This window comes from Esox lucius, chromosome 19 (assembly GCF_011004845.1).
Source record: "Esox lucius isolate fEsoLuc1 chromosome 19, fEsoLuc1.pri, whole genome shotgun sequence".
Classification (NCBI taxonomy): domain Eukaryota; kingdom Metazoa; phylum Chordata; class Actinopteri; order Esociformes; family Esocidae; genus Esox; species Esox lucius.
In genome coordinates, this window is record NC_047587.1 from 18,538,958 (window position 1) to 18,566,197 (window position 27,240).

Sequence of the window (27,240 nt, forward strand, 5' to 3'; positions counted from 1 at the left end):
ACAATTCAAATATTTAAGTACTACAAACATACAAAGATAAAGTAATTGCTTTGGCATGGGTATTGGAAAACACAAAGTATTTTTAAATACCTGAATATACAGTCCATTCGGACAGTATTCAAACCCCTTTTCCCATATTTAATTATGTTACAGCCTTACGGCTTAAATCTAATTTTCTCATCAATCACTACACACAATATCCAATAATTACCAAGCAAAATCAGGTTTTTAGAAACCTTTGCAAAGTTCTTTAAAAAACTGAATCTAATTGACGTAAGTTTTCAGACCGTTTGCTATGATTCTTGAAATTGAGTTAAGGTGCACCCTGTTAGAAGGTTGGAGGAATAATCCGTAGAGCTCCAAGACCAGATCGTGTCAGAGCAGAGATAAGGGTACGAAAACATTTCTGCAGCTTTGAAGGTCTCCGAGAACACAGTGGCCTCCATCATTCTTAAATGGCACATGTTTATAACCACCAATACTCCAGAGGCTACCAATAATCCTAGAGCTCTAAACAAGGAGAGCCTTGATAAGGGACAAACAACATGATGGTCACTGACAAAGCACTGGAGTGCTTGTTTGGAGATGGGAGAAACTTCCAGAAGGACAACCATCTCTTAAGCACTCCACCAATCGGGCCTTTATGGCAGAGTAGGAAGACCAAAGTCACTCCTAAGTAAAAGTATTTGTAGTAACAAGTAACTTTGTATATTGTTACTCAATTTCCACAATCTCACAGATGAGGCATTTTCAGCAGCATTATGGAAGGAGGTTAAATGGTAATGGAGAAAACCTGTAAATCCCAAATGAATCCCTCCATCCTCGGCCCTCCATTTGCTATTCACGTGCTCCTCCATCATTTGCATAAGTTTCCCAAAGCTGAGGAAGCAAAAACCAGCAAGGGTGTAGAGGCACTGCGTTATTTTTTAGCTCCCACAGTTTCACTCATAGGAATGGATAGGCGTGCCTAATGATATAGCATGCTTTTGTTTACATCTCATATTGAGATGCAACAAAATGGAAAATGTCAAAAGGTAAATGTTGAATGGTTGATGTTCTTTTGTTCATTAACGATTGGAAGGATTTATTAATTTCATGCTTGTTTTATGAAGTAACTTTGGCCCATGAATGTAATAATTCAAGTCCAGAATGTGCCTCGAAGTTGCTGCATTTATTAAAAGCCCAGACACTTTGTGGAAATCACACTGACAGATGGCGATGTCGTCATTAGCTAGCAAAGTACATCAAAAATAGCTAGCAAAAAAAATTAGGACTACCCTCAATATTAACCAGTTAACATTATACTGCTTCTAAAATCTATTTGATGAGATCAAAGTTTTTATTCAGACAGGTGTTTGCCTTTCTAAATCATTGCTGCAGGTAGACTCCAATCAAGTTTGAGACATTTTAAGAATAAACAATGGAAACTGGATGCACCTGTGCTCAATTTGGAGTGTCATAGCAAAAGGTCAGAATACTATAAATGTGATATTTCACTTTGAAAATAAATTGGCACACAGACTAAATATGTGTATTTGCTTTGTCACCATGGGTTGTTGTGTGTAGACTAATGAAAATCCTTGACTGATTCATATGCATTTACAACCTAGGCCACACCTACATGAATGTCATTAGGTGTGTCAAAGGAGCAGTCTTCTAAAATGTGTTCCTTGTGAAGAGAAAACAGATCTGCATGGTGAGACAACATTCAGCAATAAAGGGTCGTCACATTTGGGCCAGTGGTGTCTGAAATATTGTGCGGGCCGCTCAGACACAACCAAGGAGTCTAAGCCTTAGCCACTTCACAGAGCTGTACAACCAACTCATCCCAAACTCATCCCTTCCTGTGCCGCGGATTCCTCAGCCTAGACACAGGTTGAGATCTAAACATAAACAGTGCCCTCCTTATTTGTAACCCAACACATTACACCCCTGTACAGTCCAATAGGCCAAGCAACAGCAATTCTCCTCAGCCTACTGCAGATCCCTCAGTCAGTTCACTGTCTGCCCCTGCCGCGACCCAGAGAGAGAGAAAAACAGAGAGAATGATAGAGAGAGCGACCGAGGGAGAGAGCGTGAAAAGGAACGGAGTCAGACGAGCAGTGTGAGAGAGAGAGAGACGAAGCAAAGGAAGGGGGAGAGAGGGAGGGAGGGAGGGAACGTGACAGTCCGCGTGACGCTGGCTCAGACACTGCAGGCGGTTACGTAAGTGCACCCCCTGCCCTGTCTCCTCATGGACTGAGCAGACACCTCTCTCCTCCAATCCCCTGTCCCGTAGCAACCGCTCACATGGCTCCTCACATGCTCCCTCCCTCTTACTCCATCTACCGTTTTCTCCCTCTCTCTATCCCTCTCCCTCCCTCCCTCCCTCCCTCCCTCTCCCTCTTTTCCTTGCTCGGGTGCTAGTTCTCTCTCTCTCCTCCTCCCACTCACTGAGCCCCAGGGGAGCCACCAACCTCTGCTGCCTCTGCTGTCGCTTTTCTCCTTCTGTCTTTTTCTCGCACTTTCCTTTTTTTCCCCCCTTCTCTTTTCTTTCCCGTGGAGTAAGACAGCAGCTCCACGCTCAGGGCATCGGGGATATGACACACGCACATGGGCACAACTCTTCACCCAATATCCCATACGTTTTTGCACTAAATGTTACAGTGCTTTTGACTAACCATGTTAATGATGTCATATGGAAGCACGACCCCTGGCGTAGTCATTTGTATGCCAGCAGAGTATGTTACTGGCTGACATTTAGCAACGGGACATCTCATTTCTGTTCAGTTAAAGGCGGGGGAATACTGAAACAGCATTATCCTTACTGTGTGTCAACTCATCTCCCTATGATCCTCTACTGAAACATGCAGCAGACAGCCATCCCATTACCCTGTAGAGGTGATAACAAAACAACAACCCACAAACTTTGTTCGGTTTTCCACTTTATTTCTTAAAAGTCTCCTCCACTTTCCCAATTCGCAGGCCCGTGTCTGAGAGAGAGATTTACTCATGCAACCCGGCTCACTGCAGTATCGATTTGCTTGTTCAGTGTTTGCCCCCTCCATCCCTCCCCTGGTCCCTCCCTCCCTCCGCCTTTCTCCCTCACAGTTTGAGCTTGTCCTCGAGTGCCTCCCTACTTTATATAACAGCATGGAGAGGCCCACAGAATACTGATGATGAGAAGTCTGGGCTTAGAGCCCACAGACAAGAGACAGAGGGAAGGTTATGGCGAGGGAAACAGGGAAGAGAGAGGGGACAAGGTAGAACTAAGAGGAGAGAGTGGAGGAGGGAAGAGATGGAGGCAGGCGGAGCAGGAGAGAAATTACCCTACACTAGAAGAGGATCATTTGACCAAAAAATAAATTATCACAACATACAGAACCCCAACAGCCATAGATAACCGCATCAGGCATGGAGAACCCCAACATGTAAAGTTGGTCTTGTGACACCAGAGTCTGTGACCATAAACCTATGCTGGTTGGTCTCAGTGTGGCGTGTGTAAATGTGGCCTTGGGTTTTAACAGATTCTGTATCATATTGTTGTTGCGTAATCCCTACAGCCATCATCATGCAGGTAACAGCACCTTGCCTCACCATGTCTGGACAGGTACTCACAGGCTCATCGAAGGCCTCTTTCTTGTCCAGCATCTCTCTGAGGGTCTGCAGGATCTTAATGCATAGCTTTTCCTCTTTGTCCATCAACTTCTTGGTGTGTTTGATCAGTCTGAATGAGAATGACAGAGTTGGAAGATCAACAGCATGTCATATAAACACAACAAAATCTGTGACATGACAGGGACACAAAGCAATAAACTGGAAGATTTACTTGGGGAAATTTCCCAGTCTAATGGTTTAAAATAAAAAAGAATGGTGGACAGCCAAATAACAGCTTCACACTAGTATAACCACTATTTGAAAGTGTCTGTGACACACTCACTTAGACATGAAGGCACCACTCTCACAGCGCACTCTGGTATCCTCTAGAAAGAGCAGCTCCGGGCTGTGCAGCACATCAACCAACACAGAGAACTCAGCCTGCACCTTCGGACTAAACTGCTCCTTTAGACATGCAACCACACCCTGGACACAGAACACAATGTATACCATTTCACATCTGTAAATAAGAAAATATATTCACAAAAAAGTAATATATATATATATATATATATATATATATATATATATATATATATATATATATATATATATATATATATATATATATATATATATATATATATATATATATATATATATATATATATATATATATATATATATATATACATACATACATACATACACACACACACACACACACATACACATACAGTTATGCTCATAAGTATGCATACCGTGGCAGCAATGGTGACATTTTGGATAATTATTTTGAAAAGGAGAGTTTATTTAAGGATAGTGATCATATGAAGCCATTTATTATCACATTGTTGTTCGGCTCCTTTTTAAATCATAATGATAACCGAAATCACCAGAATGGCCCTGAGCAATGGTTTACATACCCTTGAATGTTTGGCCTTGTTACAGACACACAAGGTGACACACAGGTGAAAATGGCAATTAAAGGTGAATTTCCAACACCTGTGGCTTTTTAAATTGTAATTAGTGTCTGTGTATAAATAGTCAATGAGTTTGTTAGCTCTCACATGGATGCATGCCACTGAAATTCAACACTACTGTTGTTTGCTCCTTGGGGTTTAAGGCCAGGTATCTCTGTAAAAGCACTTTGTGACAACTGCTGTTGTAAAAAGGGCTTTATAAATATATTTGATTGATTGATGCACTGATCAGGCTAGGCACTGAGCTATAGGGGTGCAGAAAAGAACTGTACTGGAACTTCATAAAGATGGAAAAGGATATGAAAAGATACCCAAAGCCTTGCAAATGCCAGTCAGTACTGTTCAATCACTTATTAACAAGTAGAAAATTTGGGGATCTCTTGATACCAATCCAAGGTCAGGTAGACCAAGAAAGATTTCAGCTAAAACTCCAAGAAGAATTGTTTGGGATCCAAAGAAAAACCCACAGGTAACCTCAGGTTTCAAGGAGCACAATACAATGATACTCAAACAAAAATGAGCTGCATGTTCGAGTTGCCAGAAAGAAGCCTTTACTGCCCCAATGCCACAAAAAAGCCTGGTTACAATATGCATGACAACACCTTGACACGCCTCACAGCTTCTGGCACACTGTAATTTGGAGTGATGAGACCAAAATAGAGCTTTATGGTCAAATGCGCTATGTTTAGAGAGGGGGCGCTTTTGTAATTTTTTTTCTTTGTTGCCATGTTTTGTTTTATAATTGTGCCATTCTGTTATGACCTACAGTTGCATAGGAATCCCATAAGAATCCCATAATACAAGAAATGTGTTTTGCTTGCTCACTCATGTTTTCTATAAAAATTGTTACATATATTATCAATTCTGAAAAAGTATGCAAACTTCTGAACCCATCTGTATATGAGATCTGGGGAAGGCCAAGTCAACACATTGAACTCGTTGTTGTGTTCCTCAAACCATTCCTGGACCATTTTTGCTTTGTGGCAGGGCACATTATCCTGCTGAAAGAGGCCAATCCCATCAGGGAATACCGTTGCCATTGCAAGAGTACACATGGTCTGCAACAGTGCTCAGGTAGGTGGTACATGTCAAAGTAACATCCACATGAATGGCAGGACCCAAGGTTTCCCAGCAGAACATTTCCCAAAGCATCACACTGTCTCCCCTGGCTTGCCTTCTTCCAATAGTGCATCATGGTGCCATGTGTTCTCCAAGTAAGCGATGCACACACACCTGGCCATCCATGGGATGTAAAAGAAAACATGATTCATCAAACAAAGCCACCATCTTCCATTGCTCCGTGTTCCAGTTCTGATGCTTATGTGATCATTGTAGGCACTTTTGGCAGTGGACAGAGGTCAGCATGGGCACCCTGACTGGTCTGCGGCTACGCAGCCCAACTGTGATGCACTGTGTGTTCTGACACCTTTCTATCAGTACCAGCATTAACTTTTTCAGCAATTTGAGTTACAGTAGCTAGTCTGTTGGATCGAACCATATGGGCCAGCCTTCGCTCCCAACGTGCATCAATGAGGCCGCCCATGACCCTGTCGCCGGTTCACCACTTTTCCTTCCTTGGACCACTTTTGATAGGTACTGACCACTGCAGACCAGGAACACCCCACAAGGGCTGCAGTTTTCTAGCCAACACAATTTGGCCCCTGTCAAAGTCATACATATCCTTACGCTTGCCCATTTGTCCGGTTTCTAACACGTCAACTTTGAAGACAGAATGTTCGCTTGCTGATTAATATATCCTACCCACTGACAGGTGCCATGATAACAAGATTATCAGTGTTATACACATCCCCTGTCAGTGGTCATAATGTTATGGCTGATCGGTGTATGCATTTACAGGTGTGATATTGTATATTTATATATACACCCACACATACACAAACTAAATGGGCAAAAGTATGTGGACACCACTACTAATTATTATCATCTGTTGCATCACCCACCAGTGTTCCAAACTGCCTCTGGAAGCAACATCAGCACAAGAACTGTGCATTGTCAGCTTCACAAATGAGGTTTTCATGGCCAAGCAGCTGTACGTAAGCCTCACAATGAACATGCAGAATGCCAAGCGTCGGCTGGAGTGGTTTAAAGCACACTGCCACTGGACTCATGTTCTCTGAGCAGTGGAAACATGTTCTCTGGAGTAATGAATCATGCTTCACTACATGGCAGTCTGATGGACGAATCTAGGAGTGGGGAATGCCAGGTGAACGTTACCTCCCGGAATGCATAGAGCCTACTGTGAAGTTTGGTGGAGGAGGGATAATGGACTGGGCTGGGTTTCAGGGTTAGGGCAAGGCCCCTTAGTTCCAGTGAAAGGTCATCTTAATGCTACAATATACAAGTACATTTTAGACTACTGGGGGCTTCCAACTTTGTGGCAACAATCTGGGAAAGGCCCTTTCATCTTCCAGCATGGCTGTGCCCCTATGAACAAAGCGGGATCCATAAAGACAATGTTCAATAAGGTTGTGGTTGAGGACCTCGAGTGACCTGCACCGATCCCTGACCTCAACCTCACTGAACACCTTTGGGATGAATTGGAACAGCGGTTGCCAGCCAGGCCTTCTCGTCCAACATTAGTGCCTGACCTCACAAATGCTCCTTTTGCCGAATGGGCACAAATTCCCACAGAGACATTCCAAAATCTTGTGGATAGCCTTCCCAGAAGAGTGGTGGTTATAGTAGCTGCTAAGGGTGGGCTAACTCCATATTAATGCCCATGTTTTTGTAATGGGATGTCCAACAAGCTCATATACATGTGATGGTTGGGTCTCCACATACTTTTGTGTGTATATATATATATATTGTTTTTATCCCTCTAATGGTTCAGGTTATAATTGAGCGTGGTATTCCCTGATTTGTGATTACTGTTAGAGACTGAATATCCACTGTTAAGAGCCTTTTATAAACTTTGCTATTAATAAGTAGGCTATCATCATGACAAACACGAGTTCTGGTAATCTCTGATGATCTTTTACCCAGAGGTGTTTGTGGGTTTGCTCTGTAGGAAAACTACATAAATGCAAACTGACTGCCATATCACACAGTCTCCATCTTGACCTTCGTGATCCATGATGCAGATGCCTACTTCACATAGTATTATTTTATTTTACATCAACAATATCCACACAGAGCCAACTGGGAGGACTCGCTATATGTGGGTCAGTACCTGCAGCTTCTCAATGATGCTCTTGTAGTCCGGTCCTCCGAGGGGCTCCTTGCGGGGCCGGGAACGTGCTGAGATCCTCCAGTCCATGGCAGCACGCTGCACCATGTTGGTATGGGCCTTCAGAGACAGTGTGTTCACCTGGCTGTCCAGATCCACAGGGATGGCTATGGCACGCGCCTTGGCTAGAGAGGAGGGAGGACACAATGAGCCCAGAGGCTCTCATACATGGTTTTCCTTTTTACATCACAATGAACCCGACCTCTTTTCTATGAAAAGAGGTCGAGATCAACACTATATGGTTTAAGGGATTATTGTCTGAAGCAGAAAATACAGATACTTGCTGTACAACCACAGTACAGCAATTATTTTACTTTAATTTCCAGTCTAAAATGTCAGTCTACTAAACTTGTTTAAATGCATCATATTGTGCATTTGAGTTCAGTTTTAAATCATTCCTAGGTATTCATTAAAACCACCTGAAGTGCTTTGAAAATGAAAATTGCCATTTATTGTTTTGTCCTATATTTTGAAGCGCTCTCCGTACCTTTCAAATGTACAGCTTGTATTCATTGGAGGTATTCACACCCAATTGTTAATATTAATGAGCCACGGCCTTGATTGGATAACAGCACTGGTGACTGCTCTACTCCAATTGGATAATTTTGACCTCTGAAGTCGCCAACCTCCTAAAGCTCCATCAATTTTAGCGTGTGGTCCAGTCATTCCATGGACTTATTGGAGGGGAACTGATTTTGTTTGTATCTCACAACTACAGAACATCACACTGAACATGTACCAGGACCTTGCTATGAAGGCCTGTCAAAGCACAGTCGCTGGGTTGTGACACTCACCGACGTCAGCCAGGGTTTTGATGCAGCCCTCAACATTGCTCTTATGGGCTGAGCTGATCCAAGTGCAGTTATATAGCCTGAAAGAAGACTGGAGCAGCTGGATGAAGATGGGCTGGTGTGTCTGACAGGAAGGAGAGGGATGAGAGGAGAGGAATACAAGAGATTAAGGGATGAGCAGTGGAGGCGACACCAGACTGAAACATCAGCGTTTGTCTAAAGTGACTGGATGGAGCACAGATCTCAAGCCCAGCCTCCCTTGAGACTGCAGTAGATCTGAAAGTGTAGGACAGGTGAAAGCAATATGACAGGAATATCAACCCGATATTCAGAAGGTAAGCAGTAGTATATCTTGCAAATCATTTTGTGCCTGAGATCTGAGAGCGTCCAGCACCGTGGAGGGGCTAGGGGTCTGTTTGGACTTGATGACTACTGCCCGAACAGACCCAGGCTGTCAGCAATACCTGCAGGTTAGAGTTGTTGACGGAGAACTGAGAGCTGAAGAAGCCCTTGACGATGGCCATCACGGTCTCCAGAACATACTTCTCCAGATGAATATCAGCATGTTTACGGTCTGTGGTGCTGTTGCACACCTAAAACCAGAAGAGAAGGGAGTCTTAGGAGTGTATGTGTGTGTGTGTGTGTGTGTGTGTGTGAGAGAGAGACCTAGCTCATCTATACATTGAACTGGACTCTTACTGCCTTCACTTCTTTTCATGCAAACAATGAAAATTAGGAAAAGGAAGATGTGTTGGGGTATTTATACACCCCTAGTTGTGCCGTTTAGAGGACCTAAGTCAATACCTTACCCGAGCCATATCCACCAGGAAGTTCTCAAAGAGCATCCAGATGTGCTTGCTGGTGTATATCTCCTTCATCTCCACCTCTGTGTCCACGTAACAGTGATTCACAAAGTTCACGTAGGCGGTTTTCACCTGGAGACAGAAGGCTATTACACAACATGCTGACAGATTACCGCCAAGCTGCATCCATTCTGGGTTTTTGTAAAATGGTACAGTGTGTGTTTGCATAGTTAAGTATCACGGAAATCAAATCTTGAACTACTCTTTGTATGCACAGCAAAAGTGATCTTTCCTTTTCCCTCACCTGCCCCAATGCAAAACAGCTGAACAGATTAGTCAAATTGAGTTTTTAAAAGCCTGCCACCTTATCATTTTGATCTTCAAATCAGTGAAGTGGAACACAAGGAGGGGAAATCCCATCAGACTACGGAAACACACCCCAGCGCCTAAGGACAAACAGACGCTCAACGTTATCCCTCCCCCATACCTCCGGGATGCAGTCGTCATGGGTGACGACCTTGACGATATCGTCCAGTGGCAGCAGCGAGGTACACTTGAGCTCCGTGTAGACGTTCTTGCCCTCAGTGCAGGCGGCCAGGAGCTCCACCAGGGTGTTGTGGTAGGCCAGAGCTCCGCCCTCGTCCCCACGCTCCCTCTCACACCTCATCATCTGAAGCAGCACTGGGAAGGACGAGCGGTCGTTGTAGAACACCAGCACGTCCTCACCACCGTTCACCAGCTAGGGGAGGAACGGAAAGAAGACCAACAGACAGAGTGGAGGTTAGACAGGGGATGCGTGCTCAACCGAGGGCACCAATATTGGTCATTCAATATGATATTATCAAGCCCACTCAACACAGGATACTGTAACTTCCTGGAACGTCTTACACAGAGATTCACACAATGGTATTGGGAACCAGGCTATAATGTCCTCATCTTTGTCTCTCACCTCCGTCATGACTTTGTCCTGGCATTTCTTCACGTACTTTCCGTCGGCCTTGACGATGGTCTGGAGGAACTTGAGGTACTGGACGTGTCGGCCGTGCGTCTCAATGCAGTGGACAAAATGGTGGACCACACGTTCGCTAATCTCATTGCACAGGTGGAAGTTGTTCATGAAGATGTGACGCATGGTCTCTGCCTCCAGCAGCTAGAGAGATAGATGTGCAAAGTGAACTCCTGTTTATTGACGGTACGGATATATTTACTTTACGGACTGTGTGTGTGTGTGTGTGTGTTTACCCCTGGTGTGAGGAACAGGTTGAGGTGTTTGTTGAGCAAAGCCTGGTTCTGGATGTTCCCTCTACAGAAGTTCTGCAGGAACACGTGTGCCAGCATCATGATCTCATTCATCTTCTCATCAGTCTGGACGGAGGGAGGCCACAACAATGTTAAAGGGGGGGCGTCTGTTTGACGCATACGTTCTGCTCTAACAACTGGGTGTAAGAAATGCGGGGTGCTCACTTTCTCATAGGGGATCTGCAGCAGGTCCAGGACCACAGTGTGAGCCCCCATGTTCTTCAGGAGTCTCTGCTGCTGAACACGACTCTTCTTGCCGGGGAAGCACAGCTTACTGAGACGCAGCAGGATCTAATGACCACACGTACATCACATACACAGGGCCACATGCGTTTATGGGCTGTCTAAAACCAGTGTGCAGCTGTTTAATACACCAAATGTATTCTGAGCTCATTCAGTTCACCCGTATGTATCCCTTAAGGTGGATTTAGGAAAATCTGAAGGTCCAACTCAAATCCACCAACGTGGAACGTGGAGTGATGTGAGGTCTGGAGGAATTTTTTTTTGTTAAGACAGCCCTGATTCATAATGCCTACACCACACGCCCTACAAGGACACAGAAGGACCCACCTCTTTTACGATTTTGTAGTTGTTGGCTTTGTTGCTGTCTATCTGGGGTTTCACGTCGCCATCCTGTACCGGGCTCAGGATGCCCACCTCCTGTCAATCACACACACGATACAAACATTTATCCGAGCGGAAGTGGATACGTCTTTTCTGGGATCTTTGGAGTGTCACTTTCACAAAAATCCTGAAGATTCTGCACATGCGCGGTTTACTTTCTGTGCATGTATTTATTCCCTGAGTTCTTTCTTGGGTAGGCCAGTCCCTTCCACCTTTTCTCACTCATCTGCTGCTGAATTCTTCCCTCTCTTCACACTTCTCAAAAGATGCTTTGATTTGATCAACCTGATAATTGAGCCCACATCTCTGCATTGCATCTCTGATCTTCGGAGATTAAACAGCCAAAATAAAAACTGTGCGGTTATTTGAACAAACATTCCTAAAATAAACAGCCGATGTGGCCTAAGGAGACAGGCAGACAATTCAAAGTAGCGTTCTTTACCTGAGGCAAAAATATGACAAATAGCTGTAGGCAGTCCAAGCATCAGGCTAGTGTTATTTCTATCTTCAATACGTTTGATAGCGAGTAACAAACAGCATGAAACCATACAGGCTGTAAAGTTTGATTTTTTCCCCCCCAAAAACCCAAGAAAAGAGCCAAAATCAACAGATAACAGTCAACATCCCAGACCTAGAGCAATATATCCTGGAACAATGTTCGCATCATAGGAGGCAACCCATCTGCCAAAGGAGAGGACTCAGCACTTCAACCCTACAATACTTCAGTGCACTGTACTGTGTTGTACTACAGTGTAGTGTACTACTATAGTGTACTGTAATGTACTGTACTTTACTAAAGATTAGTGTTCTACAATGTGCTGTACTATGCTATACTGTATGGTATTACAGTGTAGTGGTTCTCTACCTTATTCTAGTACTCTCATATTGTGCTGTAGAGTACTCTAATCTCCTGTAACATAAGGTACTTTAGGGTAGTGTAGTAAATTTTACTGTTGTTTACTCTACTATACTATAGGCTAATATAATATATTGTATATTTAGTCTACTCTAGTATACTTCAATATAAGGCGCTGTCATCTACTCTAGTATACTTCAATATAAGGCGCTGTCATCTACTCTAGTATATTGTAATATAAGGTGCTGTCATCTACTCTAGTATACTCTAATATAAGGTGCTGTCATCTACTCTAGTATATTGTAATATAAGGTGCTGTCATCTACTCTAGTATATTGTAATATAAGGTGCTGTCATCTACTCTAGTATACTCTAATATAATGTGCTGTCATCTACTCTAGTATACTCTAATATAAGGTGCTGTCATCTACTCTAGTATATTTTAATATAAGGTGCTGTCATCTACTCTAGTATATTGTAATATAAGGTGCTGTCATCTATTCTAGTATATTGTAATATAAGGTGCTGTAGATTACTGCATTTCTTTGTACTGCACTTGTACTCTTCAATGACAATGAAGTTGAATCTAATCTAATCTGCAGCATACTCTAGTATACCTAAGTGTACCCTAGTATACTGCAGGTACTGTAATGTACTGTAGTATATTGTACTGTAGTATATTGTACCGTAATGTACTGTAGTATATTGTACTGCAATGTACTGTAGTATATTGTACCGTAATGTACTGTAGTATATTATACCGTAATGTACTGTAGTATATTGTACCGTAATGTACTGTAGTATATTGTACCGTAATGTACTGTAGTATATTATACCGTAATGTACTGTAGTATATTATACCGTAATGTACTGTAGTATATTGTACCGTAATGTACTGTAGTATATTGTACCGTAATGTACTGTAGTATATTGTACCGTAATGTACTGTAGTATATTGTAATGTACTGTAGTGTGCTGCACCTCCATGCCCTGCTCCTTGCCCTGGTTCTCTCCTATGTCCTCATTGCCGTAGCCTCCACTCTTCTCCACCCACAGTTCCGACTTCTCAACCGTCAGCCTGAGCTGGTCCAGGTCTGTCTTGATCTGCTTGTAGTTCTCCACATCCTGCTCAGACACCAGCAGCTGGACCTGCAGGAGACACGGGAAACACCACAAAATGAGTTCATCAGACACATTCCAATCCTACAAAAGCGCAGACCCAAGCCTGGTGCCGGTACCTGTTTGAAGGCCTGTAGGACCTCGGCCCTCTGGCTGAAGTGTTTGAACATGAGCTGCAGTGACCCGGAGACCAGTGGGGGGTAGTCCTGCATGATGAGGTGGATCAGAACCCTCAGGAAGGTCCGGCCCCCCTCGTCATCTAGCTCCACGGCACTACACTCCGAACTGGAGGCACCAGGCGGGTTTAGAGGATTACGGAGAGTCACAGACACAGCACTTTTAACTGGATACACACACACACTCACCGAAACATTTTCCACACACACGCACGCACGCACACGCACGTTTAATTACCTTCCAGCAAACATGGTTTCTGCTTTGGCGGCAATTTCGTCGATGTCTGGTTCTGGAACTGCTAAATAATGTAAATCAGTGGAGCCAATTATAGAAAGCCCAATTAACCCCAGCCCATTATAGAAAGTAATTAGTGACTGTGAAAGCACAGCTCAAACAACGGATTACAAAAGCAATCACCAAACACATCAAGATGACCCTAGTCTGGTTACCATTGTGACAGTAAGAGTTGGCAAAATATTACAAACAGAGACCAGGCTGAGTCGTAATGGCAGAGCCATACCTGAACTTGAAGAGGGTTCAGCCACGGACAATGAGCTGTCTGTTATACTGCCGTCTCCAAACTCTTTCTTATAGATGGACAGCAGATATGTGATCCTATAGTCCAGGCGCACACTCAGAATGAACTGATGGAAGAATCAGATGAAAACCAATAAATATCCAATACCTCAAAACAATACGAAAAGCTACAATAGTAAATACAGTGACTATATGACAGAGGTTATAACATGGATTATTTGATGCATTGCTGTCAAAAAGGCAAGCATTAAATTGTTGTGAAGAGCCATTTATAAATTGGATGTCTGCCCTTTGCTGGCCCAAATCAAGTTAAACAAGAGGCAGTATGTCATATGTTCTCAAATATATTGTCTGGTTAAGAGAGAACAAGACAGTATCATTCCACTGTATCTTTACATATACAGTATTAAAAAAAAAATCTGAAATTGCAACCATATTAACTGAAGTGGTAAGAGACATGCTTTAACTCTAAGGGGCAGTTTCGCGGACAGAGTTTAAATTAAATCAAGACTAGGCTAATTCAACTTATAAAATGGCTTTCTGAGACATTGCTTAACTTGAGATTAATTAGTTCTAGACTAGGGAGTTGCAAACTAAGGTAAATAAGGACTAACCAGCTACTCTTTGTGAAGCCTGATTAGATTAATGATGTGCACTTGGTGCTGAGGATGCTTCAAAAACCAGGGATGGACCCTGAAGAAACATTATCATTGTGTGGACCTGGAATAAATCAACCAACCCAACAATGGACAGAGGTAAAAGAAAACGTTCAAAGAATTTCAGTGACTTTGGGAAAAAAAATACTCGAGGCATTGTGTCAAACCACAATTATTGACAACAAACAGCATGATTCATCAACAGAAAACAAGACAAAGAATGCCTGGATTTCCATTTGTAATGAATTCAACTGAGATGAAAAAGTATGCAGAAGGACACTTCAACAACTTCATGTAAGACACTGTATTTACTGTATCAAGCTTACCTTTACATTTTAGTAATTTAGCAGACATTTCTACCACGGGCAACTTACAGCTACATTCATCTTAAGCTATATATGTGGACTATCACACAATCACAAGTAGTAACTTCACCATCACACAAGGAAGCTATTAGCAAAATCAGCGCTAAAAGGCAGTGAAAATTAGATAAAAATTGCAGGGAAGCATTGAACATTGTCCCATGTTCAAGGAAAGTTATTTTAGATACTCTTTAAAAATGCAGGGTTTCAGGGCTATTCTGAAAAAGGGGAATGAACTCTGTCCTTGCTTCAAGGGAAAGCCAGTTCCAGCATCGGGGTGCCAGGATGGATATGAGCTTTGACTGAGCTTAGCAGGAGCGTCCCTCTCATAAGGGTGAGATGGCCGAGGCCAGGGGGGCAGAAGGAAGAGCATGAGACAGAAATGATTCTGGGTGTATATAAAACCACATCCTAAAATACAGAACAGAAAGGCTGCATCCTTCTGCGCCTCTTCCCTGTTACGAGAGGCATGCTCATATTTCAAGGCAATAGACAAACCATGGCAGAAGGGGACAACGAAATACCTCAGCCATTTTGTGGATTCTAAAACTTACAGTTTACTCAATCTCTGTTCAAGTGAGAAAACAAGCACTGGATGGTGTAGGAAATCATCCAAATAACATTTTTATACTTTGAAAGCATAAAATATTTCTTACATTTTGTAAGTGATTTGACCAAAATAAACTTTGATCAAAGCCAAACAGGCTAGGGTATGCGCTAGAAAGGGAGAGTTTATTTGAATACAACAGTTGTTGCTGAAATTCAGCTACTGTCCACAAGAGGGTAGCACATTAGGGATATAGCCTCAAAGCCCATGAAAGCATTTTAGAACAGTAAAGAATTGGACCACAGGCATCAAGTCACTACATTTGAAGTATTAGAAGTAGCCACACGGTGACGCTCTACTCACTTGTAGAATCTCAATTATCTTGAGCTTGGTGTCCATGACCGTAACGTCCTCATCGTCTGGAAGACACAGGGGCTGCGGAGCCGGGGATTCGCCTGAGTGATTGTGGGACAGGACCTGCCCTCTGCTGAGCACCATCTGAGTCATCATCTCTCCCACACCGTGGATGGTACGCAGCACATTATTACCTGGAGGACATTCAGACCATAGTGGTGGAGAATTTATTAGACACCAATCATAAGGAAATGAACGGAAACAGAGGGAATACTTGGCCTTGACTTTGATAGTCATCCATTGCAAAGCGTTTCAAAACATCGAAACATTTTCCATTGTGTTCCCTAATTAAGGCGGCAGAATACCTACCATCCCTTGAAACAACATTACTTACAACAAAAAGGAAAATCCAAGGACGTCCTGATCCCTCTGTAACTTTATATATCTACCAGCATCTATGCATATCTGTCAGAAGCTGTGTATGTCTACCTGCCGGTATCGATATACAGTGCCTTCAGAATAATTATCGCAGTTTGTAAAGATTATCAAGAGCAGATACATTTCAACTTACAGAAGAGATGACTACAGTCCAATTACTTGCATCTACCAACGTCTACCTTAGTCAGTACGCAACGTACACGCTTAATAACTGCAACGTACAGGCTTAATAACTGCAACGTACATGCTTAATAACTGCAACGTACACGCTTAATAACTGCAACGTACACACTTAATAACTGCAACGTACACGCTTAATAACTGCAACGTACACGCTTAATAACATTTGTAAACATGTTTCTGTGAATGTCTTGTAATAACAAGTTTGTAACAAACGTTGGTTATTCATTCGGTGGGTGACTAACCTGCCTCAGGACTCTTATTCAGGTTGGCCATGTAGTTGAGTGGGAGCTGGCCGACGTCTAGGATGGCCAGCAGGGTTCGGGTGAGACGCAGCAGCTCACTGAATCTGTAGAAACCAAAGTAGACCAGGTTCCTAGCCAGATGCACTACCTAAAAGAAAGGTGAGAAGATGGGAGAGAGGGGACATCATATAAGGAAGTGGTAACGCCCATTACTCTAATTCCCAATCACCATCTTTGTGATGGTTGAGGGGCGTCGCCACTAAAGTTTGTGTTACTGTGCATGATGTTGTATTATGCTCGTTTGATGAAAATGTAGCACACATTGTAGAAAGTTGTGAAAATCTGGATTCATAGGGATTTTAACGAATCACACACATAAAACAGTTTTTTTACCTCAAGAGTTAGCTCATTCTTCTCTTTGTCTCCAAAGGGAAAAGTTAGGCTGACCACGTCTTTGAGGTAATCCTCTACAAACTCCATGGTGTTGGCAAACTTTCTCTTCATCTCCTCTCTGGAGATGTCTGTGAACTCATACTCATAACTGAGGAGACACAGAGCGTTATATTAAATACAGTACCCATCACAATAATTAGATCCTCTGCTAAAGATGGCAATGAAAAAGTGTTGTTGTCTATCAACTTAATCTCAAACAAAATATGAGCAGCCTAACCTAGAGTCCACAAGCAAAGGAACAAAGACCCTGATAGATCAGAATAGATTCTGCATTGACAAATTGATTCCTTACTTTATTTCTACCATCTCAACAAACATTATGGAAGACTCTTTAATGCCATCTTTGGAAGGGGAGGGTGCAACAAGAACTAAATTCAGGGTCACTGATAATTGTGCCACACTTCTTTTTTTATTTAACACTTTGCCTTATTTAGAAGTTAGATCAAGCTGAGGAACAATTACATTTTTCATAGCCATTTCTGTTCATCTTTACCCAGTGTGGCGATAATTGTGGAGGGCACAGTAGTTATCACGTAGCACAGCAACTCAGACTACAGTACATGTATAACATAAAAGACTACAGAAATGAATGAACAGAGAAATATCGTGCCCGTTGTTTGTTAACTTTAAAATATATTCCAGTCACTGTCTGCTCTGATTCAGGAATGCGTGGGCTCTTAACTGCGGCTGCGTGACAAACAGGGCAGAATGACCGACGATGCAACGCGCGCCACACTCACTCGTGGATGGTGATCTTGGAGGGGATCTCGGTCCAGAGGCGCGCGTAGCGCACGGCCACCACGGCCTCCTGGGGCTCCCGGTCCACATGCATGTGCAGCATGAGGCGGCAGAAGGAGGCACGCAGGTTGTAGGGCAGACAGTCGTCGAACATGCAGCGCAGGATCAGGTCCACGGGAAGCTGGCTGGACACCTGGTTGATGGCCAGGTACTGGCGGTCCAGACACATCTTGGCAAACAGGTTGAGTTGGTATCTAGCAGAGCGGACAGAGAGGAGATACACACAGGTGTCCGAAATAAGTTGTCAATCGGGGGCAAAGAAAAGCTTTATTCCAAAGCTGTAGAAATACACCAATGAGGTGTAACAGGCTGACAACTACCCCAGAAAGACCAGCGTCAGTAGCTGTCTAGATTCTAGTACCTGTAGTAGGTGATGATTTCGTAGTCCATTTTGTGGTTCCCCTTGGCGTCCTGGGCTAGGTGACGGATGGACTTGCCATGTGGCTCCTTGTGGCTGTCGATCCAGTAGAGCCACACCTCCTCATCATCACCATCCTCCTGCATCTGGGTCGAGTCCAGACTCGTTTCAGTGTTGGGGATGAGTCTGGGGTGGGTGGATGAAAAATATAACAATTATCTACATTGGTCCATCTTCTTGTGCTTGGCTCCATAGTGCCTACTATGTACTGTACTATCAATGAAATGTTCTAGACATTTGAAGTTCTTCTGCATATACCAGTAATAATTGTCATTCATTCCACCTTCATATTAATGCAAAGATAGCAGCATGATTAAATGCCCAATACCAGTGCTGCTCAATTGCATGCTGAAAGAGATGGAACCATCCCCAGTCATGTACGCTGAATCTGAAGATTTTACCTTCACTACAGTGCAAGGTTGGATTCTTCATGTGTGTGTGTGTGTGTGTGTGTATATAATCTTAAACCATGTAGGGGTTTAAGATTAAGTTTCGGGGGTAAAAGTAAAGTTTTGTTTAAGGTTGAATTATCCTCACAAGGATAGTAAAATGTAAAGTGTGTGCGCGTGTCTCACTTGGTCTGGATGAGGATATCAGCATTGGCAGGGTTCAGCATAAATTTACAGATGAGCTCTTGAGTCACTGGGATTGCAGTTTTATTTGACACACACAGGTCTGACAGATAGTCCAGGAACCTGATAAAACAAAATGGCAAACAAATGCACTTGATTAAATCAGCCACAAGATTTTGAACATTGTATACCTGGTGGCACAGTAATGAACATCATTCTTCATAGTACTAAGCTGACCAACACAGTCTAGGTTCAAGCTTTGACTGTGCAGCTAGCTGGTGAGTGTCTGTGCAATGCAGACAAGCGTAGTCCAGGGCTGGGGAGGTATCGTCAACTGCAATGTCCTGGTCTCATTGCACTCTAGCAACTCCCTCAGGTAGCTTGGATTCCTGAAAAGCTAAGATTTTTAAGTGAGTGACTATGCCCTCCTATGCCTCGACCTATGCGATTTCCTGGTTCGACAAGCAGGGTTGGAATAAGCAAACAAGCTTGCCACAGATGCCTAGGTGGAAGGCTTACAGCGATCTTCAACTCCCCAGAATCTGTTGGGTGACGTTTGGACGAGACAGGATTTTACAAAATCAGGGGAAGGGGAATGTTCGCTGAAGGCATTCAGATGCTTAAAAATAATTTGTTTGGTACATTATGATTTATAATCCCACTATGTACAAATATCAGGTGTTTGTGTCCTACTGCTGTGTCTGGAGAAAAGCATGTCACTTCATCTTTGTAAGTTTTCCTACACACTCACCTCAATTTAGTCTGACATTTTCATGACAAAGACCAGGAACATTTATTTTAAACATCTTCTGAAGTTTCATAATTATATGTTAGTTCATGTGAAAAGACGGTAATGTTTTTCTATTTCTTTGCAGTGTCTGGTTCAGAGCTTTTCACAAGACTGAGTATATGCAATGTGTGCTGTTCTCCTCATATGGCACTCCCTTCTCTTCATATGCAGACCTGGGCTCTCGGTTGCGTCGCAGCAGCTTGACAAAGGTCTCAATCTCCTTAGCTGTGATGTGTTTCTCCAGCAGCTTGCGGTTGTTGTGGAGCAGGGCAGTGATGGTGTCCTCCGCCAGGATCTCATAGCCAATCTGGGACTGCATGATGGAGAACTTCTTGGCTATGTACTCCTAGAGGGCAGGATGAGATCAGTTGGACACATTCGAATAAGATTACAGAAACACTTCTGCTTCGTTGTAAAAACATGTTCAATGACCAATGCTTGCTCGTCGTTTTTACTACGGCATACTGGAAATTAACTGTTGTGATTGGTTGGCAGACAGAGACAAAACCTTTTTTTCCATGAGATACTTCAATGGATATTAATCATTCCCATAAGTCGGAGTTATTAGGTAACATACAGTAAAGGCATTCATTTGATTGGCCAAGATCTAGTCAGGGTTGCACGTCGCACACAAAGACAGTTAACTAGCCTGATTCTTGCGGTAGTCCTTCTGGGAGTGGCGCAGCACGCGGTAGCACAGCTGCAGCATGTACTTGAAGTGAGCATAGCGCTGGTCCCCCAGGTCCTCCAGCTTCAGCATGGGACCCTGGCCTTTCCCATGGTCAGCAAATGGGGCCTTCAGGATGCCAAAGACCTGAAAGAAAGACGAGCAGACGGGGAAAAAAGGACAAGGATACGGAGACAGAATTAGAACTTCTTGATACCAGAAGTTGTTTCTCATTTTGTTGTTTTCCTCCTTAATCGATGAAATTTACCGGTGCTGGCATTGTTACAGCTTACGATGCCATAACAGTGCCATTAGCACAGACTTAGGCTGAATTTACTTACGATTTTGGTCAGGGAGAGCAAGCTCTCTGATTTCTGATTTGGTTAAGTCACAATGTAATTGCAAGGGACACAATACAGTAGTAGCTCACAATTCATATTGGGTACCAGTCTGCTTTTGTGTTTCACGTACAACCGCGTTTGTAAAAAAGTTGGGATGCTGCGTAAAATGTAAATAAAACCAGAATGCAATGATGTGCAAATCATTTAAACCCTGTATTCAACAGAAATTGGTACAAAGACACCACATCAAATGTTGAAGCTGAGAGCTTGAAAAATATGCCCACTTTGAATTTGATACCAGCAAAACAACTAACTTGGTCAATTGGCAACAGGTCAGTAACATGATTGGGCATTAAAAGATCATTCCAGAGAGGATGTGTCTTTCAGAAGTAAAGATGGGGAGGGGTTCACCACTCTGTGAAAGACGGCAGGCAAATAGTGCAACAATTTAAAAATACATAAAACATTAAATTGCAAAGAGTTTAGGAATCTCATCTCTATACATAATATCATTTTAAGATTCAGAGAATCCTGAGAAATCTCTGTATGCAAGGGAGAATGAAAACCAATATTGGATGGCCGTGATCTTCGGGCCCTCAGGCGGCTCTGCATTTAAAACAGACTCGATTCTGTAGTGGACATCACTGCATGGGCTCAGGAACACTTCCGAAAACCATTTTCTGTGAACACAGTACGTTGCTGCATCCACAAATACAAGTTAAAACTCCACCATGCAAAGAAGAAACCATATATAAACAAGATCCAGAAACGCCACAGCCATCTCTGGGCCTAAGCTCATTTAAGATGGATTGGGCCGAAGCGGAAAACTGTCCTGTGGTCTGACAAATCAAAATGTTACATTCTTTTTGGGAAACACCGACACTGCGTCCTCCAGACTAAAGAGGAGAGGGACCATACAGCTACTTATCGGTGCACAGTTCAAAAGGCAGCATTTGTGATTGTATACATTTTTTGTGTACATGGCATGGGTGACTTGCACATCTGTGAAGGCACCATTAATGCTGAGCAATATACTGTATACAGGCTCATAGTAAGAGTCCGGGTGCTAAACTGGCCTGCCTGCAGTCCAGACCTGTCACCCACTGAAATATCTGGCACATTATGAAATGAACAACATGACAAAGGAGACCCTGAACTGTTGAACAGCTGAAATCCTATTTCCACCAAGAATATATTACACTTTCAAAACTACAGCAATTGGTCTCCTCAGTTTGCATCTTATGCAGCTTTTTGGGAAACGGGGTTGTACGTAAAGCCTAAATAAACCTATACACTTAAAATGATCAGTAAAGTCTTTTGACATCTTAAACAAAATTGTATTCATGTTATTATGACAATGACAGACAAAACACAGCAATGACACACAGCAGAGAGCGTGATTAGACAACAGGCTAGAGACATACGCCTTTAGATTCTATTCTGTACTGAAGACTGTTTGTGTGTGTGCTTGTGTGTGTTTTAGAGGGTTGACCTGGGCTAGGATGTTCTGTTCCCTCATCAGTTTCTGCCTCTCCCGATTGGGGTTGGAGATGATCACAGACAGCACGTCCTGACCGTTGTTTGGGACCTCGCACAAAAAGAAGATCAAGTCCTCTAGAAGCTTGGTTACAAACCTAGGAGAAGAACATTGCTGAATGTATGGCATTTGGACACAGTGAACCCACGGGGAAAGAGGACATTATTACAGAGCTACGGGAAAACAGGCAGTACAAATCTCAGACTGGATTTTAAATAAAAACTTAAGACTGATAACATCTAGCATTCCAAGGAAACAGTCAAATCTAATTGGATTATCTGGCATTCCAAGGAAACAGTTGAACCCTCTTGGATGTGTCACTAGAGGGCATACCGTACCTCCTATACACACTGAAAGCCTATCAGATGTCTTGAATTACAGTGATCCTAAAGTCCTCCTATTGTAGGTCATCATCCAAAACACTTTGAGCGAGGCAAGGATTTGCCCCGATTATAGTGACAGGATGTGATGACAGCGTCTGCCCGCCAGCAGGTCAGTACTGTACCTCCTCTCATTCTGAGTGATGACGCCCGTCTGAAACTGCCTCACGGTGGACTCTAACACCTTGTTGGCATCGTTGGCAAAGTCCAGGTCACGTACCTCGGACAGGGGCACCGAGACGATGGCAAAGGCCTCCTTGTCCTCTTTGTTAGGACACGTGCCAATCTGTGCATAGAGGGCATACAGAACACACAGTGAGCCGTGGAGAAAACAGACACAATACAGAAAGGGAAACAGCAGGGGAAGCTTTGGACCTTGAGCATGACTGGGCGCTCCTCCTCCGTGTCGATGGGGAGGCTGGTGCTGGTCACCCAAGTGTTGGTGCACAGGTGCCTCAGACGTACGTACGAGTTCCTGCGGGGAGGACAAGCGTGTTTTACGTCTCTCCACTGTCTCCTGAGTGTGTCTGCCGTTTCATGGGACGCGTTTAACGCCCTTTTCCAAGAGTGTTTGGAAGAGTGTTTTAGGTGTGTGCTGTGTTTCAGGGATCTGCATCCAACCTGGGCACCAGACAGTCGGCTCTCTGCAGGGTGGTGGCGTCCAGCTCAAACAGAGACGCTATGTCGTTGCCGTGGGGAACGGACACCAGGGTGTAGGCGATCTTCTCCGCAGCCTGACGCTTCCTCTTGGAATACACGGTATCTGTCTCCGTCTGCGGGCAGACAGACAGGCAGACAGACAGGCAGACAGGCAGACAGACAGGCAGACAGACAGACAGGCAGACAGGCAGACAGGCAGGCAGACAGGCAGACAGGCAGACAGGCAGACAGACAGACAGGCAGACAGGCAGACAGGCAGACAGGCAGGCAGGCAGGCAGACAGACAGACAAGAAGACAGGCAGACAGTGGTGGATGACAAAGTTCAACCATAATATCAATACATCTGCCACGGACCCAGAGCCCAGTGGAGAAAAACCTTGGCTAACGGTTGGATGCTGCAGACACGTAATTGGCCAGTACTGAGGTGGTTAACGGCTGCAGCACTCTCCGCCTGTCAAGTGGAGACGGCTCTTCTCCCTCTCGTGGTGACTCACTCCATCCAGTAGCACATAACAGCAGAGCAGACATCACGTCTGCCTCCCCTCCCTCCCTCCCCGACTCCCCCTCTCTCACAGGGCAGCCCCACACATCAGACGTTATGTAAGGGTGAGTGTCTCAGTCTGTGTATGTTCCTTGCGGAGGCAGAATACCAATGCAAAAGGTCGACAAGTGCAGGGAAGAACTGTCTTGAACTGGAGTGTGTATGTTCTACACACAGTGTACATTATGGGTGTGTGTGTGTGCTTGCATGTAAGAGTGTGAGTGAGAGATAAGAGAGGGAGAACAAGGGAAGATAGTTTGTGTGTGGGTGGATAGATGTGTCTGTTCTTGCTAGTGAGAGGAAATGGGATTGCTTAATAAAGAGCTTCTCTGTGGTGTCTGAAAACAGAAGCCCAGGCAGGAGGGCCAGTGTTTGACACACAATCGACTGCAGAGATGCACACTCTCTAACACACACACACACACACACACACACAAGCGCGCGCGCGCACATCTCCTCTGATGCCGTTCTGTTTCCAATCCCGCTGCTTGCTCAAGCAAAAAGTGTAGAATGCACCCACCCCTCCCCCCAACCCAAACTGCTGCCATACTGATCTGCAGATGCACCATGCGGTGTAACCAGTGCAGTGGACATGTGACCCAGGTTGCTCAAAATGGAAGGAGAACCAGAAGAGTGTTTGACTCACCTGATTTACCTCTGTTTTACCATCCACACTGTCAGTCCGGAAATCAGGATTAATCTAAAGGAAGAAAAAAAAAAAATTTCATATCTTGAACATGAACATTTCATTACAACTCCTCAGATCCCAGTTCTTACACCACAACCAGAGAAACCAGTGGACTGATTGCCTGGATTGATTACGCCCTTGGGGATCTTTGGATGGTAACGGTGCACCTGTCTAATGCAAAGAACACCAACAGATAGTTGATCCCAGATGTATAATAAGCATAAACTGGACCCAGTCCAATCCCAACCTCTGTATCTCCAGATGTCATGCCACACAGCAATCAGTACTAAAACTAAAGCACAGTACACACAGTTTAAGAAACCTCTCAGAGAAGAGCAGTTCATAAGTGTTAACTTTCAGATCACAGTGAATACCATGATAGTGACATGGATGATGTGATCCTAGATCTGTGGACTGACTACAGAAAGATGACTGACACTGAGACAGCAACCTAAACAGAGAGCGGCACTGAGCTCCGCTGGTCTCTCAGATCAAACTGTCGCAGGGAATAACCAGTAGTGACAGGATGTTTACAAGAGCCCAAACCCCCACGACGAAAGTCATTCAAGTCAGAAAACATCCTCCACAGTGACAGTCATTTAAGTCCAAAAACACCCCCGCTCTGACAGTCATTTATGTTAGACCCCCCCCCACACACACACACACACACACACACACACAGACACACAGACACAGACACACAGACACACAGACACACAGACACAGACACACAGACACACAGACACACAGACACACAGACACACAGACACACAGACACACAGACACACAGACACACAGACACACACACACACAGACACACACACACAGTTGGAGTCATTAAAGACATCATCCGTCAAGGCAACAGTAAATATTTAGATTTACCATTTAGATGTACCATCTTTTGAAATGGTTTATTTTGCAGGTTTTTGGAAAGCAATGGAAAATCTGCCGCCTGTTATATTAATGTACAATAGTCGTCATTCATGGTTTTTAATGAATTACTTAAATGACCACTATTCAGATTAAACTACTGAACAGCAAAGGTAAAGTAGACAACTCAGCTGAACAGGTACTGCAAGACATTTAAATAAAAGACCATTAAATCTGATAGACAGTCGTGTGTGTGTGTGTGTGTGTGTGTGTTGATTACAAAGACAAGAGGGAGAAAAGACCAGCTACCTCTGCAGCCAGGTAGTTCCCCGTGGCCAGGTGTTTGAAACGAAACAGACTGTTCCACTGGCCGGCACCTCCTCTGCAGGGGTCGTAATGCACAACCTGCCGTGGAGAGAACAAACCGCTCTGACACGACCGCGCTACACCGGTCACAATGCTGCACCCAAGGAGGGGTTTTCACTCGAAATCACAAAAACAGAGCTGGGGAGGATCACACAAGGGCACACTTTGGGAGAAGGCCTCCCATTAGGTCCCCGGCACACAGGGCTGTACCTCGACTTCCCAGAGGGCTTTGGAGCTGGTGGCAGAGGTGGCAGACTGTCGCAGGGTTGTCCTGAGGAAGATGTGCTGCTGTTTCCGGTACTCGTCACAAGTCAGGAACTTCTCCTGCTCGGCGTGGAACAGACGCACCACGTCCCCCTGTTTGGGAGAGACAAAGACAACAACGTGGTTTGACGGTTGGGCAGACACTGAAACACTTGAGACATTATGAAGTCAACAAAGGTTATTACATTGAAATGATTATGTCATATTAACTATTTGTAAACCCTTTCGTTATTGTTCATGTGCAACCACACACTCCTTCATTTCTTCACCAACAGATCCTGCATCCAACCTTCTGCATTAACCGACAACGTGGCTTATAGAAGGTCCATGATAAACCGGGGACACTCACCCCTTTAAGGACATCCTCTCTGTAGTCACTGAACTTCATGAACAGAGTCACCTTCCAGCTGGTATTGCAGTTCACAGCATTTACCTTCAGAATCACCACAGTGAGAAGCAGAAGAGTTCAAATATACAGTCAGAAGGCCACAACCTAGCTGCCTCAGAAAGGTACTCTCTTTATGGACAGCAGCAGCGAATGGAACCCAGTAGGAGCTGTGACATAGTGGCCACTGAGAACAGGTGTATGAACGACCACCGCTGGACAAGACTCTCCATTACTGCAACCAGGCAGGAGACCAAGTGCATGTTACCACACGTTAAGCTAGCGGTTTGGGTTAGGAGTTAGGCTAAAGTAAAAGTTGAGGAGGACATCAGAAAACAAAGAAATGGCTAGATTTTCCAAGAATGGACTTGAGTCTCTTAACCTGATGATACTGGAGCAACCTGGGGCAGACAAAACACGGCCGTTATCCTTCTACACGCGCTCGCCACGCAACTAAGCACTATATTGTAGGCTTTTACAAATGCATTGATGGAGCTTACCTCCTTGCAGCCAGGGTTGTCGAGCAGCTCGATGTTGCTGGCATGGAGAGGCTGCCCTGCATTCACAGGCATCAGGACCACCTTGTCTCCTACCACCACCTGGGGACCATTCACACAGGTCAGACACTAGTTGACACAGGGATGGAGGTAGAGGAGACCCGCATAGGGCAGAGGACCACTGGGCCTACCAGAGGACAACGGAACAGAGGACTCAC

General features: G+C 44.1%; 1 protein-coding gene across 4 annotated transcripts in view; it reads right to left on the minus strand.

Annotated features, from left to right (window-relative positions):
* Positions 1 to 27,240, minus strand: part of itpr2 (inositol 1,4,5-trisphosphate receptor, type 2) — a 98,429-nt gene that overhangs the window by 50,201 nt on the left and 20,988 nt on the right. The window contains exons 6-37 of one of the 4 annotated variants that reach the window (XM_013138896.3): positions 27,026 to 27,124; positions 26,490 to 26,573; positions 26,087 to 26,233; positions 25,820 to 25,915; positions 24,599 to 24,652; positions 23,372 to 23,523; positions 23,126 to 23,225; positions 22,876 to 23,036; positions 22,326 to 22,467; positions 20,475 to 20,639; positions 19,999 to 20,171; positions 19,039 to 19,158; positions 18,407 to 18,589; positions 17,988 to 18,239; positions 17,188 to 17,335; positions 16,795 to 16,942; positions 15,941 to 16,125; positions 13,996 to 14,119; positions 13,713 to 13,770; positions 13,418 to 13,583; positions 13,161 to 13,328; positions 11,270 to 11,359; positions 10,865 to 10,990; positions 10,643 to 10,765; positions 10,350 to 10,550; positions 9,888 to 10,139; positions 9,407 to 9,532; positions 9,062 to 9,190; positions 8,601 to 8,721; positions 7,750 to 7,931; positions 3,920 to 4,062; positions 3,598 to 3,706 (exon numbers count right to left, since the gene is read on the minus strand). In XM_013138896.3, the coding sequence (XP_012994350.2) occupies positions 3,598 to 3,706; positions 3,920 to 4,062; positions 7,750 to 7,931; positions 8,601 to 8,721; positions 9,062 to 9,190; positions 9,407 to 9,532; positions 9,888 to 10,139; positions 10,350 to 10,550; positions 10,643 to 10,765; positions 10,865 to 10,990; positions 11,270 to 11,359; positions 13,161 to 13,328; positions 13,418 to 13,583; positions 13,713 to 13,770; positions 13,996 to 14,119; positions 15,941 to 16,125; positions 16,795 to 16,942; positions 17,188 to 17,335; positions 17,988 to 18,239; positions 18,407 to 18,589; positions 19,039 to 19,158; positions 19,999 to 20,171; positions 20,475 to 20,639; positions 22,326 to 22,467; positions 22,876 to 23,036; positions 23,126 to 23,225; positions 23,372 to 23,523; positions 24,599 to 24,652; positions 25,820 to 25,915; positions 26,087 to 26,233; positions 26,490 to 26,573; positions 27,026 to 27,124 (4,527 nt within the window). Of the gene's footprint in view, positions 1 to 3,576; positions 3,707 to 3,919; positions 4,063 to 7,749; positions 7,932 to 8,600; positions 8,722 to 9,061; positions 9,191 to 9,406; positions 9,533 to 9,887; positions 10,140 to 10,349; positions 10,551 to 10,642; positions 10,766 to 10,864; positions 10,991 to 11,269; positions 11,360 to 13,160; positions 13,329 to 13,417; positions 13,584 to 13,712; positions 13,774 to 13,995; positions 14,120 to 15,940; positions 16,126 to 16,794; positions 16,943 to 17,187; positions 17,336 to 17,987; positions 18,240 to 18,406; positions 18,590 to 19,038; positions 19,159 to 19,998; positions 20,172 to 20,474; positions 20,640 to 22,325; positions 22,468 to 22,875; positions 23,037 to 23,125; positions 23,226 to 23,371; positions 23,524 to 24,598; positions 24,653 to 25,819; positions 25,916 to 26,086; positions 26,234 to 26,489; positions 26,574 to 27,025; positions 27,125 to 27,240 lie in introns of all 4 variants that reach the window. The other 3 variants (XM_010890307.3, XM_010890304.3, XM_010890306.3) reach the window with 3 other exon arrangements.